Source organism: Glycine max, chromosome 18 (assembly GCF_000004515.6).
Source record: "Glycine max cultivar Williams 82 chromosome 18, Glycine_max_v4.0, whole genome shotgun sequence".
Taxonomy (NCBI): domain Eukaryota; kingdom Viridiplantae; phylum Streptophyta; class Magnoliopsida; order Fabales; family Fabaceae; genus Glycine; species Glycine max.
The window spans coordinates 1,335,351-1,354,638 of record NC_038254.2 but is presented as its reverse complement, the minus strand read 5'-3'; the positions used below and the strand labels follow the sequence as shown (position 1 = coordinate 1,354,638).

General features: G+C 32.0%; 3 protein-coding genes across 3 annotated transcripts; 2 read left to right on the top strand and 1 right to left on the bottom strand.

The window, feature by feature from the left end:
• The first annotated feature begins 2,114 nt into the window (after positions 1 to 2,114).
• LOC100527053 (pollen_Ole_e_I domain-containing protein) lies at positions 2,115 to 3,745 on the top strand. Its single transcript, NM_001251020.2, has 2 exons — positions 2,115 to 2,295; positions 3,140 to 3,745. The coding sequence occupies exons 1-2, from the start codon at positions 2,154 to 2,156 to the stop codon at positions 3,469 to 3,471; spliced, it is 474 nt and encodes a 157-aa protein (NP_001237949.2). The 5' UTR covers positions 2,115 to 2,153; the 3' UTR covers positions 3,472 to 3,745.
• Positions 3,746 to 5,966: 2,221 nt separating this feature from the next.
• LOC100817300 (putative ETHYLENE INSENSITIVE 3-like 4 protein) lies at positions 5,967 to 8,176 on the bottom strand. Its single transcript, XM_041012003.1, has one exon. It carries the CDS (start codon positions 7,540 to 7,542, stop codon positions 6,148 to 6,150), a length of 1,395 nt encoding a protein of 464 aa, XP_040867937.1. The 5' UTR covers positions 7,543 to 8,176; the 3' UTR covers positions 5,967 to 6,147.
• A 4,468-nt stretch (positions 8,177 to 12,644) lies between these two features.
• On the top strand, positions 12,645 to 16,666 carry LOC100816755 (protein ROLLING AND ERECT LEAF 2). Its single transcript, XM_014770358.3, has 5 exons — positions 12,645 to 14,032; positions 14,159 to 14,236; positions 14,850 to 15,055; positions 15,489 to 15,712; positions 15,842 to 16,666. The coding sequence occupies exons 1-5, from the start codon at positions 13,168 to 13,170 to the stop codon at positions 16,452 to 16,454; spliced, it is 1,986 nt and encodes a 661-aa protein (XP_014625844.1). The 5' UTR covers positions 12,645 to 13,167; the 3' UTR covers positions 16,455 to 16,666.
• Positions 16,667 to 19,288: the final 2,622 nt, after the last annotated feature.

The window sequence follows — 19,288 nt, the reverse complement described above, 5'->3', positions numbered from 1 at the left end:
TTTTAAAACAAATTAACCAAATGAGTTTGTGAAGATTTTACTCTCTTTCTTTCAGATTATATAATGTTTAAAATTTTGACACATTTATTTAATAATATTATTAATTTATTGAATTTAAAAAAAAATAATCAGATAACTTCCTGATATATCATTTATTTATCTAATTAATAATTCATTTATTCTTCTTATAACCCATTAAATATTGATTAAGGATAATCTTTAAAAAAGTATTTAATGTAATATTGATTTTGTAAAACAACATATATTTTAAAATAATTTTTTCTCTCCAAAACATCATATAATCTAGAATAGGAGTAGTCATAAAAATGAGAAGTTACGAATTTTAGATTAAAAAAAATTAAAAGAGAGATCAAATTTGTTTAATTTTAAAAATGAAGAAACTTAATTGACTTTAAAAATTTAAAAAGGATAAAATGATATATTATATAAATTAAAGGGCCAAAACATCATATAATTAATCGTTTTCCTTTCTTTCCTTTTGGTCAACCTTTTATTTTCTTTTCAAAATAATGAAAAACAACGGATTGGATCCTTTATGGGCTATTAAGGCATTAAAAGTTAAGTCAAGAATGTAATCTGTGGACCGTGGTAATGGGATATTGTTGGGCGGAGATAGGTCCAATGGGATTTGAATGGTTTATGTTTTTAGCTGTGATATTCTCACTCCCTCTTTTCTTATTTTTCCACTCCCAATTTTTTTCGTGAAATTCCTATTCTATCCCTCCTTTCACATCTCCACCCTCTAGACACACCCCCACTCCCACCTTTTTAATCTTCTTTATACATCTTTTCACTTTCTCTTCTATAAGCATTGCATTTCCTTGTTATCCATTGCCTTCTTCATGTGAGTTTTCGTACCTCCATTCTTCTTTGGTAACATCTCGTTAGTTTTTTTTTTTTTTTTTTTCACGTGCCGTTGATTGAACGAAAACTAATTTTTATTATGTTAAAATACACAATGAAAAGACGACACAAATGGAAGCTAGAATTTGCATCGAGATGATAAACCAATGTTTGCACATTAGTGTCAAGAGTTTTATAAGGGGAAACTACAAGGAAACTAAACTAATTAGGGTAATAAATAATGCAACATGGCTAACATCCCAAACAGGTTAAGAAGAAATTGTATGTGAGGCTCAGGCACATGTTTGCTAGGATATGAATCCTTTCTGTCCCACAAATAATATATAATGTTCAGCAATATTCAGCCATGGTTGGATTCTCACTTTTATTGTGATCCTTGACTTCTATATTGTTCACTATGTACCATTAATTAATTTATTGTCAGACAAGTCCTGAAAGTCTTCCCCTGATTATGTGCCTAGTTCTTCCCAAGCTTGCTCTTAATTTTGAATTTCCTCCCGTCTGATATTGAATTTAGTTTTAGATATTTTTTTCTGTAATCTAGTTTTTTTTTTAGTCCTTATAAAATGTGTTTATTTTATTTTTTATTTTTAAATATTTTTTATTTTATGTTATTTTTACTGTTCAGAATACTTTTTATTATTATTCAAAGTATTGTTTAAAGAACTTTAAAGATAAAAAATAAAATAAATATATTTTAGAAGAATTAAAGCAAATTTTTTTTACAATGACAAAAATAAAAAAATACTAAATTATAGAAACAGAAAATATATTTAAATCTTTGATTTTATATAAGGAAATAGTTCAATACCAAACGTTAGTAAAATAGTGGAGTACTAATATTTTGGAGATCAAAATGGCACAGCAGAAATATCATCTTCCTCCCTAGCATTCATTTATGTCATTTTTTCTCTTTTCTTGTTTTGAGTACAAAAGGATTTTCATGACACGTAACGAGAACTTATGCATGTGCTGACTAATGTTTTATAAAACGCAAAAGTTTCAGCCTGTAAAATCTTAATGGTAATATATAAGAAGGGAAGGTGCGGAGAAGGGGCATGTGGAATTGATGGCAGCGATCCCAAGTAGAGACTCGGAGACATGATTCACTTCTTATGGCGCACTAGACGCGTGCACTGAAAAAGATAGCTTGCAAACCTCAAGTCTTCTCACTTCTCAGTATAAGAAACCCATGCATGCATCTCCTTCCATTCCATTCTCTCTTTCCCCTGTAATCTCTATATATTGTTTACAATTATTCGAGAGTCATGGCAACGAGGGTGCTTTTGTTGATGGCCCTCACCCTCTATATCTTCCCCATTGCTACAGCAACATTCCATGTCAAGGGTTCCGTTTATTGTGATACCTGCCGTGCTGGATTCGAAACCAATGCCACCTTTTATATTCGAGGTACATCCATTCATTAATATCCTGAATAAATCCTTACATGTTGTATATATTAACATAACAAATGTCATATTTAAAATTTTGTGTCTTGACAACGAAAAATTATTACATGGTGTTAACCAGAGAATCATCATCTCAATCAATTTCCATATGATATAGACAGAGTTATATTATTTCTTTCTCATAAATTAAAATTTTTGTCAACATATCATCTAAAGATTAATCGAGATCATAATCATGTATTAGTTCCTGAATCATGTAATTAATAATCTTTCCTCTACAGCCTGTTTAATATTCCTTTTGAATTTATATATAAGGAAATTAAAACAATTAATTTCACACTGATTAATAAAATTAGTTGAAATCATTTAATTTTATTAATCTCAAATAAAAAATAAAGTTATTTATGAAATGTCTTTTAGATATCATGAATAAAAAAATAGTTGAAAATAAAAGAAGAATTAAATAAAATATATTTTAAAAATAATATTATTAAATATAACAAAATTAATTAAATTTACTTGTATTTAAATTCATCTTATAAAATCATTTTTTTACTTATATATGAATCTAAACGAAATATTTGTTGCAAGAACTATTCATACTACAATTTCGGCCATAGTATCAAGACTTTTTGGAGTTTTGATTGCAATATGAGACCCGAATCGTGATTGCAATTTAAAATCTTATTTTATCATAAAGAAAATGGATAAATCGATAGTTAACAATACAAGATCCATTCTTAATAACATCATTTGAGGCTAACCAATTTGCTGTGGTGAATATGTGTAACTAACTAAGATTAATGCATGTTTCTATGTTGCATGCATGTGACACTTGTAATTAGGTGCAAGGGTCGGAATTCAGTGCAAAGAGAGGAAGACCATGAAGGTAGCTTTCTACTCTGAGGGTGTGACGGACTCCACGGGAACATACCACATTGAGGTTGAAAATGACCACCGTGACAATATTTGCGAATGCTTGCTTGTTAAAAGCCCTATCAAATGGTGTAGCACCCCAGACTCTGGACGTGACAAATCCAGCATAGTACTAACCCACTACCAAAATGGCATAGTCAACCATCTTCACTATGCAAATGCTATGGGTTACTTGAGGGACGAACCCTTGCCTGAATGCCACAAACTGCTTAAATACTACTTGGCAGACTCAGATGTTTGATCAATAAGGTAGAAGAACGACTTGTTCTTTGTTTAAATCATGTGTTAATTTAACGACGGATCTATTTCTATGGTTAAGTATTTGTTGACATCAGAGTGGTACTATGTATTAGTTACTAGCTTGTTACTACTTAGTTTTGCTTCATATGTCTGTTTGTAATTAAGTCACTTAATTGTGGCGTCGTAATGATTGATGATGTTTAAGTCTCTTATTTAATTTTATGACAATGAAGAGAAAAAAGGGTACAGACAATGCTAAATGCATGGTTTACGACACATGGTAAAGTCAATGACAATTTATATATCGTATTATTTTTACAGTTTCATCAAGATTTATATTTCTTTATTTTTTTAGAAAAAAAAAACTTTATATCCGTTATAAAAATCATCGTAAAAGATGTTGTTAACATAATTTTTCAATTTTCCTATAAACTCTAAGTCTCTAACGACGAAGTTTTTTCTTGAAATAAAATTATTTCATCAAAATGTTATTAGCAGTGTCTCATTTTTTTGTTAAATTTTTTACGGACAATAAAGATCTCCCTCAAATTTGTGAAGAGAAGATTTCTCTGGATCGAAATCAAGAATACTTTTAATAAATTATCCATCCAAAAACTTGTTAATTTGTTACAAGAAAGGGTAAGGATGAGAATGTATAGAGTCTAAGTAAGGTCCTATACATAGTATTCGTTCATATACTTATATTTTAAAAAAAAATTCATATCTATATACTCATAATAACTTTAAAAAAAAATTCATAGTACTCGTATAAGTAATAACTTTAATCCTCATTCTTGTATCTGCTCAGTATCTATATACTCATAATCGTATTTATGACCCGCAATTTATTTATGTATAAAGTTAATAAATTAATAAAATTATATTAATTAAAAATGTACTCTTAAGTAACTCAAACATAATATTAAAAACATCAATACATAATACTACCTATGGTCCTATATAGGTCCTATATATAAGAAACAATTATATAATATATCAAGATCAATATAAGTGACTAAATTAGTTAATTTGTCATAAATTTTATTTTTTTTAATATTATCCATTACATTAAATAATTTAAGATGTTGTTATTTTTCAAAGACAATTTTCTATCCATTAAATATACATTGTTTTGTCGATAGTTCAATAAATGAACCACTTTCACGAGAAAGAGAGTGCATATCATTAATTGATCTCATAATTAATTATGGGTAAAAAGAAAATTTAATAATAAAGTAGTCTTACTTTTCTTATAATTAGGATATATTTTATTTCTTATATATACGAACAAAGGTGATATTAGAAACTAACTAACATAACAATGATTCCTCTAAACTTAAGTCATAAATAAAAAGTGTTAAAATCATAATCATTCAATATTACAAAAGTTATTAAATATATATAAATCTACACTACTAATTTGAAACATCAAATAATACAAAATATTAAGACGTCAATCTTAAAAAAATTTGTCAACAAAATCATAAATTTAAACATAAAAATAAGTAGTAGTTCAATATACTTATATGGAATGTGAAACAAATTTAATATAACGATATTGAATTAAAATTCTTTATTATCTATTAGATTATTATTATTAATCATAAAATTAAAAAAATATAATTATTTTTTTATAAAAAAATACATATATAATATAAATTATTTACTTAAATATAACATATTCTAATTACATTAATATATTAATATATATGACGCGCCCGAAATAAGGCAGGACACTATAGTATTGATATCGGCACCCGTGAGTAATACCTGCCCCCAATCCCAATCTCAATAAATTAAGTAATTAGCCTCTCTTTTTACCAATACTTTTAAGAATACGCATATGATGTGAGTTCATTTTTTCATCCAAAAGAGGATAACGTGCTAAAGAAGAATGTTGATGTGGCTCAGATTTATAAAAGAAACTTTATAAAATCACACAATTCCCAAGGATTCGCAATCGTATGTTGAAAGTTAATGAGCCATACATCTACTTACCGCCTTTGCAATTTTCCTCTGTTATCAGTTCCAAATAATATTTTAATTTAATTTCTATCAGTTTAATTAGCTGTTATACTGGCATGGAATATGTAAATTAGGAAAATGCTGGGTAGCAACAAAACAATTAATGGTAGTTAATTAATGACTGCGAGGCTTTGTTTGATGAAGATCAGGTGTGAACTCTTCTTGAAAGCTTCGGAGAGAGTGATATTCCTTGCACCCGTCACATGCATGTATTTTACTACATGATATGATGCATGCTTACATCATTGACAACACGTACTCTTAGGCTTCGGATCACACTAATCAATGCACTTAAAACCTTGATTAATCAATTAAAATAACAATCTATTTATTATAAAAATAATAATAAAATGTAAAAATAATCATGAAAATTCAATTTTTCGTATCCCCATAATTTTTTAATCAATGCTGCGAGAATATGGATTAATATTTGTATTAGTTTTTATCAAAAATACACATTACAAAAAAAGAAAAAGAAAAATCATTTGATATTACTAAATTTAGTAACTAGTAATACATTAAATTTTTGTAGTAACTACTCCGACTGTAATTATGATAAGATCAATAATTGTATATATCCTAATTAACCACAGTACCTTACTAAAACTTAAAGCAAAAGCATTAAAATCAACACTGTTAAAGTGAAGATGCACTATCCTTGCGTTGGATGGGTTCCCAAGCCCCAAACTGAGGCTGCATCCTCTTGTCCCTGTCCCTGCGGAATCTGCACCGGAACATTTTGAGCAAAGTCCATGTTATCTCTCACCAACAACTCTAACGCAGCCTGCAACTCAAGATTTTCAATGGCGTTAAGCCAGTAACAAGGGTCATCTTCCAATGTGCCACTCCCACCAGCAGCCTCACCAAGGTTCACATCATTCTGAAAAGCCACGTTCATCAAATCATCCAAACTTGTGATTGGTGGTGCATCATTGGAGAGATAACGGTGAAATGGAAGAACATCGCTATCCACTGTTCGGAAAGCACGCAGAGCCTCATGGTCCAGCCTCAAGTTCTTATCCGCAAACTCCATAGAAGGCTCACTCTGTGGACACCCTGCGTTTTGACAAGCATACAGCTTATCCACTAAAGCATCAGTACTACCAAAGCCAAACGCGCCCTTCCTCTTCAAAAGTTGAGGTTCATGAGAACCAGAAAACCCTTCTTCTTCTTCTTCTTCTTCTTCTTCTTCTTCTTCTTCAAGGTTGTCATCATCATTAGATATTTTGAGGCACTTCTCGGTTAGATCTAGCAAAGCCTCTTCATGGTTCATGACTTTCGACCACGTGGCACTGTCCCTGGCAGTCATCTTATCTTGCAAGGTCTTGGACTGAGTCACCAGCCTTCTGAGTTTATCAAAATCTGGAGATATGTGTTTGATAACTGCGGCGAGGACAGAAACTTTCCAAGCCTTTTTCAAGTCATGGGGCTTTCTGTAAGGAGGTGGGCCGTTTTCTTGGGCCAGAAGGCCCTGTTCGCCCCACCAGATTTCCTCCCCGTTGGGCCACCAAGGAGGGGAAAGCCCTCCCTCCAAAGGGAACCTTCTCTGTGGAGGGGCACAGTGTTGCATGAGAGCGGAAAGAAGAGACCCTAGGGTTGAGTCTTGCAAGTCTTGGAGGAGGTGTATGTAGGAAGCAATGTCAAGGTCAATGTCTTTTGAGAGGAGTGGGAGGTACTTTGAGACTGCGACGGGGGCGTTTTGGTCAAAGCGGATTTGGTCCTTCCACCACTTGCGGAGGCTACCGGAGGAACCGGACATGGGTTTTCCCTTCTCGGGGATGATGCCGTAGACGAAGCCTTGGGCGTTGCAGACCTCCATGATCTTCACCATGTACTTGAGAACCGAGTCTTGTGCTCGTGACATCTTCTTCCTCTTCGATGCCTCTTGTTTCGCTTCCACGTCTGGTTCCTGTTTCTGCCGCTTCTCCTTCAGCTTCTGCAGAAGGACTCGGTCCTTCCACATGCGTTTCTTCAGCTTCTCGTAGTCGATATTGCACTCCGCTTCACTCATCTCCTCCACTATCTCTTCTTCTCTGATCAACACCATGATGTCGTTCTGATATATCTAAGATATCGTAATTTCTTGAGATATGTATCTGTGCAGTTAAAACACGGAGAATTAAATGTGTTTATCCATAGGATAAGAAGGAATGGATACTGCAAGTTGTAATATGAGATAACGGAGGTGTATAGCATTAATTAGCATGATGGAGGAAAAGGAATTTATATGAGTAGATGAAGGTGGGGGAGTATGGCTGTCTTGAATATAAAAAGAATGGAGGAATATATGAAGACAAAGGAGGCATTACCGAGATGTAGGCGAGTGATGCAGTGTGGCCAGTAATCTGAGGAAAACGTGGAATTGGTGCCAGGTGTCGAGGGAAGGCGGTTTTGCTGCATATATGGCTGTTGAGGAGTCTATTATAAACTTCGCAAGGGACAAACGATATTGTTTGCAATTATGATTTATGATGTTTCATGTTTATGAGCTGGTTTTTGACCAAGGTGGTTCATGGTGTGATGGCCAACGTAATGAACCTTTTGGCTATGGATAGGACTGAACGTTTAGTTATGTTAATGACTAATGAACACCGCACAGGACTGTCACGTACGTACAGTAGTACAGCTTGAGCCTCGTTTTGGTCGAAGATATAGACCTATGGGACCTTTTAAGTTTTTTTTTGTTGGGTCCAAGACGTTGGCGTAGGGATAGAATTTGGATATGGGCAATTGAATTCTGCACCTCCCTTACTGCATTTTCTAGTTTTCTCAAAATCCTAACTACCCCTTATATTTTCTTTGGATCCTCTGCTTTCCTTCTTCCTCTTCTTTCTCCCATAGTCAGCACAAGTTTAGATCTTCCCCTTTTCTATTCTTCTCTTCTTCTCGACTCAACTGAATTCTTCATCTTGGAATTGACATTCTTATTTTGAGTTTTGGATTTGTTTCCAGATCAAGCATTCTGTAAGGGTATAAATACCTTACGGAATGGGTTTTAAGGAAGAAAAAATCTTACGGAACACCCTTTTCGTAAGCAAAAATAGTGCTTCCTGAATGATCATTCAAGAAGATAAAAAAAATACACTTCTGGAAAGGCTATTCCATATTGCAAATTTTGCTTCTGGAATGGTTATTCCATAAGCTAAAATAATGCTTTTTGGAACATCATTTTCGAAAGACACAAAATACACTTCCAAAAAGACTACTCCGAATCATAGTCGTTGCTTTCGGAAGGGTTTTCCGTAAGCACAATAATGATTTCAAGAACCCCCTTTTCGAAATGTACAAAATACACTTCAAGAAAAGACTGCTCTCAATTTAAAAAAATTACTTCCAAAAATGGCCTTTTTGTCAGCAAAAATCTTTCAAAACAGTCTTTCCATAAACCATTTTTGCTTAAGGAAATACCATTCCAAATGCATTTTTCCATATGGAAAAATCATTTTGAAAGCATTTTTGCTTACGGAGAGATCATTCCAAAAGCTTTTTCATAGTTAATTAAATTTGATAAAGAGAGAAGGAGGAGGAAGAAAAGAAAAGAGAAGGGAGAAGGAGCCACTTACCCTTCACAGAAGGAGGAAGGAGAATGGGGGAGCATGAGAATGAGGGGGTGGGGGAATGAGGAGTTGCCATGGGAAGGAGGCGTGTTGTCGAAGAAGGAATGCCATCATGAGCGTGTGCCATCGCGGGTTAAGAGAAGAGAGAAGGGAGGTGTTGGTGTTGAGAAATGGGAGGTAAAATTTTTATTAAGGATGTTATTGCATTTTTACTAAATAGTGGAGGTTGCATGATTCAATTTGAGGAGTGCAAGATTTAGGTCCCTTGCATATAAGGTTGAGAAACAAACACAACAAAGGAAAGCCTTTTTCTCTTTGAGGCAAGCCCATTTCATTCTATTATATGTTATTTTTGTTGTCGGGATAATGATATTTGGACACACGTCTATTTTAAATATCTCATTAATATCTTTTATTTTTCTGTATGTCTCTCTTTCTATTATATCATATCTAGTGATACATATTTTTTCTTCTTTTTTTTTTCACTCTCACAAGATGTGAACTAGCATTTGGATGTTTAATTATATTTTTTCTATTTTATTATCACCCTTTAAGTTTTTTTAATTTTTTATTCTTTTTGATCCATGAGTTTTGTTGTTGGTGAAGGAATAGAAATTGGATTTGAGACTGTGAAGAAGATAGGCAATTGTTTCCTGTATCCAAAAACTGATTCTTGTTTTCAGAAATTGTTTTACAAAAAATTTAGTGCAGAAAAGATATAATTGGGAAGGCCCATTGTTTTGTTGGTTGTAGCCCATGTTGTTGTTTATTTTTTTTTATCTAATCTATATGATTCAAAAATCATAATGAACACCTGGGTCGGGTTACATGTTGTCGCCTCATTGAAATGGTTTTAGTCAACAATACACTTTTATTTTTATTTCTTATAACTAAGTATAATAATACATTTTTCAACATACTATTTTGAATACATTTATTATTATTATTATTATTATTATTATTATTATTATTATTATTATTATTATAACTTAATAGAAAGAAAAAAAAATTATGGATCTCGCTCACTATCCTCACTAATGATTTTATTGAGAGAAACTTAAAATATATCTGAAAATATATTATGATTAAACTCAACAGTATTTTAACTTATAAGTAATTCATCAATTATTATATATATAAGTTTGACTACGTGATAGAGTATATTAAAAAAAAAATGTTGAAAAGTGTATTACTAATAATGTTCTTTAAAGTAATGATATATGTACATATGAACATTATTTCACTAAAAATACTCTTTTAATACTTATATATATATATATATATATATATATATATATATATATATATATATATATATATATATATTTCCTCCAGTTGTCATCTAATTTTTAAGTGTTGACCCACCATTTTCTATAAGTTTAGGTACAGTCGAAAGTAAAAATAAGAAGTAATGGTTGCTCCGATCAGTGAATTCCAGTTAGATATATATAGAAGATAAAAGGAAGATTTATCTTTAAAAAATTTCTTCATTTACTTTACGTACGTTAATGGAATTGAACTATGCGTGATTGTGAAGGTTCTACTTAAAACAAACTCGCCCATATATTTGATGGTTGATAAGTGATAAATAACCCGTTCTTGAAACGCATGAAAATAATAAAACTCATGTAGAAGAAAGAGGGAAATTGATAGAAATTGTGGATTTATTGGCTAGTATAACTGCAAAACACGTTGATAACACTCACCCATACATTTTACGCCTCTACTACCACATTTTGTTTTGAAGCGCACGAGACATTAGCCTTCTTCTTTGACACTTTTCCTCTAAAATCGCTTCCCGTTTCTACTATACTTTTGCACTTATTCTAAACTCTCTGCTACTCCCACCCAGAATACTCCTAATATGGGATTCTTTATCCCATTCTTCCGGAGCCAATAAACTTTCATTTTATATTTTTTTTCTTAATCCTTCCGTTCTTAAGAAAAAATAAATTCTTATTAATTTAGAATTTGATCTAAGTAAAGTCTGATAAAAAAATTATTTTTTTAAAAATCAAATTTAGATAATACTCAAATGATTTTTTTAAATGTATTATTTTAGTTATTTATTTAATTTTCTATTAGAAATATTAGTATTTTACTAATTTTTAAATTTAAAAAATAAGGATCAAAATGATATATTTCAAAAACATAAAGAATTAGAATAAATTTTTTTAAATTTAATGTATCAAAGAAAAATTGACATTAAATTATATTAAATCATATTAGAATAAAAATCACATTAAATCATATTAAAATTTAAAAATCAACAGAATGTTAACATTTTTAACGGAAAATTATAATAAAAACTAAAACAGTACATTTTGAAAATATAAAAATCCATAATAAAACTTTTAAAATTTAATATATTAAAATAAAATAAGTATGAAATATAATAAATCAAAATTCACATTAAACTATTTTATTATAAAGTAGCCTGTATGATTCGAATATCTTTAACAATAACGTGTAGTTAATTTAACAGTTGTTTTTGTCAAACACTATAACTTTAATAGTGTGACGTAGATACTACCAGAAAAAGACAAGTCACATTATTTATTGTTAAAACAAATAGTTTATTTATTGTCTTGAATTTGCATTGCAATTAGAATTGTAAAGACTAAAGGATGTCAAAGATTCATGCCGACAAATCTTGATTGTTACTCTTTTGATTTGTTTATTTCAAAAACCAATATATAAATTAAAATGAGAAAAAAATTTATGTATTATGTGTAAAATAATTTTATTTATATTATATTATATTTAATTATAAATTATGTATAATATTTATTTTTTAAAAATAATTATGAATGCACTTTTGGAAAGTAAATTCAATTTTGTAACTTTGATTACCTCCAAAAAGTACATTTACACATTAAAACTTCATTTGAGAATTCAATTCTATAAATGCGTTAGATTTACATAAATTTAAGCAACAGAATAACACATTGTTTAATTGGATTTTAACATTTTATCAAAGGGTAATTTGGCAAGCGTCATGAGATTAATTATTTAATTTGACAAGCATTTTTATTTAAAGATTAACTATTATTACTTGAAAAACTTTAAAACATAAAATTACATATAAGTCTGTATATAAAATTTAAAAAATGAACACGGAGGAGCCCAAGTCTTGACTGAAGCTGCAATAGAACCGGATTTTAAGGATCCGATTGCGGGCCTTCCTTGCGAAATTCTAAGGGCAATTACGTAATTTGAGAAACTTTCCATTGTTTCTTCTGACAAATTGGACTTTTGTCACTTTGTGCGTGCACTATGGAAAGCCACTGCACCCTCGTTCTTTGTCGTTCCTTGCTACTAAGCCTAATAATGCCTTACAACAATAGGTTTAACCTATCTTAATCGACATTAACTGGAATGAATTAACCTAGATATAAACAATAACACAAAACACGAGACATTATGCCATTACTAAGTGTATCAATTGTTGCGTCTCATATTTGTAACCGGATTGATTCCTTTCACATATATCATCCTTTAATGTAATGTAGTTTGTCTTGTTAGTTACTTCACCGCCCTTTTCATACATGCATGCACTTTTTTCCACTGTGACTCTCCAAAATCTATTTAGCCAACCCATAACGACACTGATACGCATCAGTTTTTTGTCATAATAGTAATTTAGATTTAAGACTTTTGATGACTTTAACCCACCCATCCTCACTCACTCACTCACTCTTTCCTTGTCCTTCACTTCTAAACAAAGTTAATCAATCACTCCTCTGCTTTTGTCTCAGCCCAGTGAAATCTCAACCCAACATTTTTATAATTCTTACATCATCAACAATTAATTGCCTTTGTTTACGCTACCTGGGTCCAACCTTCTTGTCTTGTCCACTTTTTTCTCCCAACCATGTAACTCGGTTACTAACTGTCACTCTGTCCAAAGAATTCAGGTTTTAGATTTTGAAGGAGAGTTCTTCCCGCTATGGTGACATTTTACCATCGTGTGTCATGAAACAAATCCACACTTAAGGGAAGTTGTTGTTGGTGTCACAGGTAGAACAGTGTTTGGTGAATGGATTCCTGAAGCGTTTGGATCATGTTAGTGATCATACATTTATTATGGTGAAAATAGTGTGTATAAGTGATGGATGAGCTTAATCTCTGAAATGAAAATGGGTTCTGTGAACTCCAAAACTGAAAAGAATGAAGCCTTGCTTCTTTGTAAGGAAAGAAAGAGGTTGATCAAGATGGCCATTGATTCCAGATATGCTCTTGCTGCTTCACACTTATCTTACATCCAATCTCTTCGAAACATTGGCGTCGCTCTTCGACGATACGCCGAGGCAGAGATGCTAATAGAGTCGTCCTTATCGGTTTCAGATCACACCTCATCTCAATCTACTTACCCTTCTCCATCACCTTCACATATTGATGATGATGCTTCGGAGTCACCATTGAACAATGAGAGTCATCATCATCATGTGAGTTATATGAGAACAAGTGGCAGTGCAGCTGTGACTGTTATGATCAATCCCCACATTGAAAATCACTTCGATGATGAAGCCATTGGGTTGTTCCCAATTCCTCCACCTCCTCCTGAGAGTGGTGCCTCTTGGGATTTCTTTGATCCTACTGATAATGCTAAGAATTTCAAGTTTGAGGGGCATGCAAGTTACTTCAAGGATGAAGGAGAAACCGGTTCGTTCATGGATGTGTCAAGGGGTCAATGGTCACAAGTTGCTAATGAAAGGGATGTTGCTAGAGCGGTACAAGGTTGCAAACAGAATTATGTTGGTGTTGTTGGACGATCAAGTTCAAAGAACAATAAGAAGGATCTAGCTATGAACACTGAGAGGGATGATCCTTCTGAGTTCATCACTCACAGGGCTAAAGATTTTTTTTCTAGCATTAAGGTTATAGAGAATCGGTTTGTACGAGCTTCTGAATCTGGTAGGGAGGTCTCAAGGCTATTGGAGGCAAACAAAATCAAGGTTGGATATTCTGAGGCAAAAGGTACTTGCTACTTGCATTATTCTGTTTTTACAACTATTGAACTAGGCTATGAATTATGTATGTAGTATGTTGTGTAAAATACACCTGGATAGACTTTAAGTCTAAATACTAATCTTGTTATGATAGGGAAATCATCTCCCACGATTTTGCTAGCGGCTTTTATGTTTGCTTGCTACGGTCAAAAGGCTACACCTTTTTGCCAAGGTAAAGTTCTAGTTCAATTCTGTTAATAAACACTGATTTGTATTTTTTTTGTCTTAACCTTCCAGTTTATTAGGAAAAAGGAATCCTAACTAATCCGGAATTCGGCCGAAAAATAAGTAAAGTTTGATCAATAATTGTTTTTGTCAAGGATCGAATTCGAATATTATTCGAACGATTCAACCTTACCTTCAACACATTAACCACTTATTTCAAATCACTTGATTAAACTTCATTTGTATTAATTAACTTCTTCTGAAAGGTTTAGCTATCAGCGTTACATCGTTAATGGTTTGGTTTTGCCATTTTTCTATGCAGAGTCAATTAAATATGTAAATTAGAGATTTTTTATTTTACCCTCTAAAGGTTTCGAGATCCTTCATTAAATTTTATGAGATCAGCCATACTTTCTAAATGAAAGTTTAACTATTGTAAGCAAGACACAAGCTCAAAATATTGAGTAGATATTACAATTTAAAACTTAATTGAGTCGGGTATTTGGTTGAGAGTTAGTTATTGTACATTCTGTTAGTTAATATCTCCAATCTCTGAGTACCAACGAACATTTGTAAAATGAATATGCATGATGGACTAATACGTGTCTCCCTTTGTGTAGAACCTGCACAGAAGATTATTAACTGGAAGAGGACATTATCTTCTCAATCATCCTCAATCAGGAACCCATTAGTTACAACATCGAAGAAGTATATGGATGATAATGGAAGTGACTTTTGTGAAGAACCCTGCATGATTGCTGGAAGTCATTCGTGCACCCTTGACAGATTGTATGCATGGGAGAGAAAACTTTATGATGAAGTAAAGGTATTACACGATCTGCCAAATATGCTTGACAATTAACATCACATGATATCCTACTATGCTATTTTACATAAACTATTGGTATGTATTTTTCTGCGCATCTTCTTTGTTTCCTTTTTATCACTTCATAATTCCATATATCTTTTTCAACAGTAGATTTGATAAGGTTTTTGAGAAGCATTAGATATAGCCGTTAAGAACTAACAGGTGGAAAGCAAGGAGTATATATGCATTTAGACTTCAATGATTCTAAAGCTTTCTGGATGATCTTATATTTGTTCTGTCCCTAGAATAAGCAGCTAGGTGCTTAGGTATATATGTTTGAATGACAATTTTGTCTAGTCACTCATCATCTGGTCAAATGCATTGCACATCTTATTTTTGGGTTTTAAATCCCTTATCCTGTTGACTAAATTGCCTATGGGGTTGTTTGTAGGCTGGTGAGTTCATCAAGAAGGATTTTGATCGAAAATGTGACCAGCTAAGGCATCAATTTGCAAAAGATGAAGGCAATAAAGTGATTGACAAAACCCGAACAGTAGTGAAGGATCTGCATTCACGGATAATAGTGGCTATTTATTCTGTTGATTTAATATCTAAACGAATCGAGAGGATGAGAGATGAAGAATTGTTCCCACAACTTTTGGAATTAACTCAAGGGTAAGAGAAAATTTTGAAATTTCCACATTTGTGCTGCTGAACCTGAAACTTCACAAGCAGTTTGCTATACTTGATAATTGAAGTGTTAGTTTGTAGTAGTATTGGCTTATGGAAATGTTAGCAGTGCAGGTTGATGAGGATGTGGAAGGCTATGCTTGAATGTCATCATGCACAATACATTACTATCTCTTTGGCTTATCATTCAAGGAACTCAATGAGAACCTTGGAAGGAGATACCCGAAGAGAGATAATGACTCAGCTACTAGAAGAATTTGAGTGCTTTGGTCTAAGCTTTTCTAACTGTATCGACAGCCACACCTCATACATTGAAGCTCTCAATGTATGGCTACAAAATTGTATACTACAACCAAGGGAACGTTCCAAGAGCAGAAAACCATTCTCCCCTCGCCGTGCTTTGGCCCCACCTATATTTGTTCTTTGTCGAGATTGGTGTGCTGGAATTAAAGCTTTGCCTTCTGAGGAACTAAGTCGTGCAATAAAGAACTTTGTGTCTGATCTTCGTCGCATGATAGAGCAGCAAGATCAAGAGCTTCATGAAAAACAGAATTCAACTGTTGCAAGCATTGGTGGAGAAACCGAGAGCAAAACTAATGAAGAAAGTGAAGACGATTCTTCACATTTGTGTTGCATACATGCAAGTTTAACCAAACTTGTTCACCAACTCACTAAATTTGCTGAGGCATCATTGAAGTTGTATGGAAGATATCAGACAAAAAAGTGAAACAGCTCAAACTGCGTATCATAATTGCATGACTATCAGGACTGGGAAAATTTGATCCTCAAATATTAACTCCCTCTTCTTACCTAAAATTAATAGAAAATACTACATAAGACAATAACAATTATTTGTGTTGTCGTTTTCAGGATGATCTCTTGATTTAGTGCGTTTGCTCATTTTAATTCTTTTTTGGCAACATTGTCTAGCTCTTTCAAATGCACCTAGTATTATTTTAATAATTAATCTTAGTGTATTTTTGGTTTTTACCTAAATTTTATCTTTCCTAAGGGAAAAAAACATCTCTTGAAAATGGGTTTATGAAGAGCGTGAGCTATGGCAAAAATTTTACTCACAACAATACAATGATCCTGCTCAACACAACAATACAATAATCCTGCTTTTAACCGAGTTCGATTTCATTAATAACCAATAAATGGTTTTCCTCAAATTCCCTATATAAGTCAGGAGAAGATTAGCAACAACCTTCTTTTGAAAAGGTTAACTAGGCTCTTTTTGGAATGGGAAGCTACAAATCTCATGACCTGAATGGACTACCAGCATGTTTGGAAAACTGTTAAGAGTTAAGGAATTGCATTTGGAATGCGAAAACTATTACTACTAGCTTCTTAAAAGTCACATTCAAAATGTGCAACCTAAGAGCATCTACAACGGGTGGCTTGGAAAGCAACAAGTCAGAGCAAGCAACATGCTTGCAAAGTAACTTTCGATACTGCGTTGTACGGATTGTTGCTTATGAGGCAACCGACTTACCCCTAAAAATTAAAATGAAAACCATAATGTTATTTATGAGCAACAACTATATTAGTGCAAAAAAGCACCGTTGGGCAACGATTGCCCACAACAACGACTAAGGATGTGTTTGAATAACTTTCTGCACACGTTCCAATATATCTAAACGGAAAAACTTGTCTCTGCATGGATTGAAATGAACAGACGTTTGAAGTGTTGGAACGGAAATCCAAACACACTATGAATGTTTTTGGTTGGCAACGGATATATTGTTTTGGTATAAATAAAATGTAATTCAATTTTTTTACTTAGCCAAAACCTCTATCCCCCTTACTCATAATAATATAGTAAACTTCTACAAATGGATCTGTCTCACTCCTTCATTATCTACTCTCAAAAGATTACTGCCATTTTCTTGTCGAAAAAGTTAAAAAGAAGTTAGTAGGCTGGAAAGCATCATTACTCTCATTTGAAGTTGAGTCGTCCCATCTCAAATCTCAATTAATGAGTCTTCCTGAATATGTGATGCAAACTTCACTGATTCCTATTGGGATTTGTAATGAAATTGAAGTAATCTAGAGGCACTTCACCTAGGAAATCACTTCTGAATAGAGGGAATGCCATTTAATTTGTTAGAGAAGTTTGTGCCCCAAATAAGCTAGGAGGAAAGTTATACAAGGACTCTCCGTGGGGTAGAATTTTGCAAAGCAAATCTATAATTGTGCTTGGAGACATGCTTAAGTTATTCAATTAATGGAACAATGGTAATGGTCACACTATTAGATTTTGGGTTGATTAATGGGTGTCGGTGTATTAGTTAAGTAATTATGTAACCTAGCGTATTCTATTTCTAGATTGGTGCATTAATTATAGCATATATATCCATCTGAACTATAATTACTAAGTTGGAATGGAATATATTAAGAAACTTTCTTCCTAAGTACATTTGTGATCATCAGTAGTGTAAATCCTCCTTATAATTTTAGGAATATATATATATATATATATATATATATATATATATATATATATATATATATATATCAAGGGATTCACTTGTATTTAGTGAGTTCCCAATTTGTAGTGTAAATCCTTCTTTGAGGACTGCTATTGGTAATGGATCTGGAGGTTTCCAAACTCGAACTAATGGTGAAGCTTGATTTTAGCACAATTTGTCGTGAGTTATAGCATCTCATGAATGCACAATATTTTGTCTATAAAATCCATCAAAAGTACTAGTAGGATTTTGTATAACATGTTCCATAAGAATGCACTTAGTAATTTGAGTGTGTTTTATGTACTCTTTGACCGATGGATGGATGAATATTCAATATTCATACAAGAATCAATTAACTAAATTTAAATTAATGAATAGATTACAAAACAAATGATGATTTAGTTAAATTCGCATACAACACAACTTTACAAAATAACTAACTTATAAATTTGTATGTGAACTAATTATACATTCCAAGATTTTTGCAAAATCATGTATATTAATACTAATGATTTATATATGTAAAATTATTTATATACTCTTTATTTTGTTTCCTTAAATTCAATATATTAAATAATATGTAGAAATTGGATTTTTGTTGTTGAATATATGTAGATATTAGATGATATAACTAGTAAAGTATGTATACCAATACTTTTTTAAAATAATTATAAATAAATATTCATAATTTATTTAACTGATAATTTTATTTTTATCATTCTAAAAATTATGAATAGATCAACATTATTTAAATCGCACACGCCACCAACATGGTGTCACATCAAAGCATAACAACAACACATTAAAAAAAATGTAGGATAAATGTAAACTCCACCTTATTTTGGAGTGAATGGTGATAGAAAAAGTGAGAAAAAGAAAGAAAAATTTGTGAAGATAGAAAAAGAAAATGATAGAGATGATGAAAAAGGAGGAGAAAAGAAAGAAATAGTATTAAAGATGAAAGAAAAAATAAATATATATTTATAAACATGATAAGAATTAAAAAAATAAATATATACTTATAAAAATCATAAGAATTAAAGAATTTAAAAAAACTTTAGGAGGTGCCCATGTAATTTATTTTATGGTT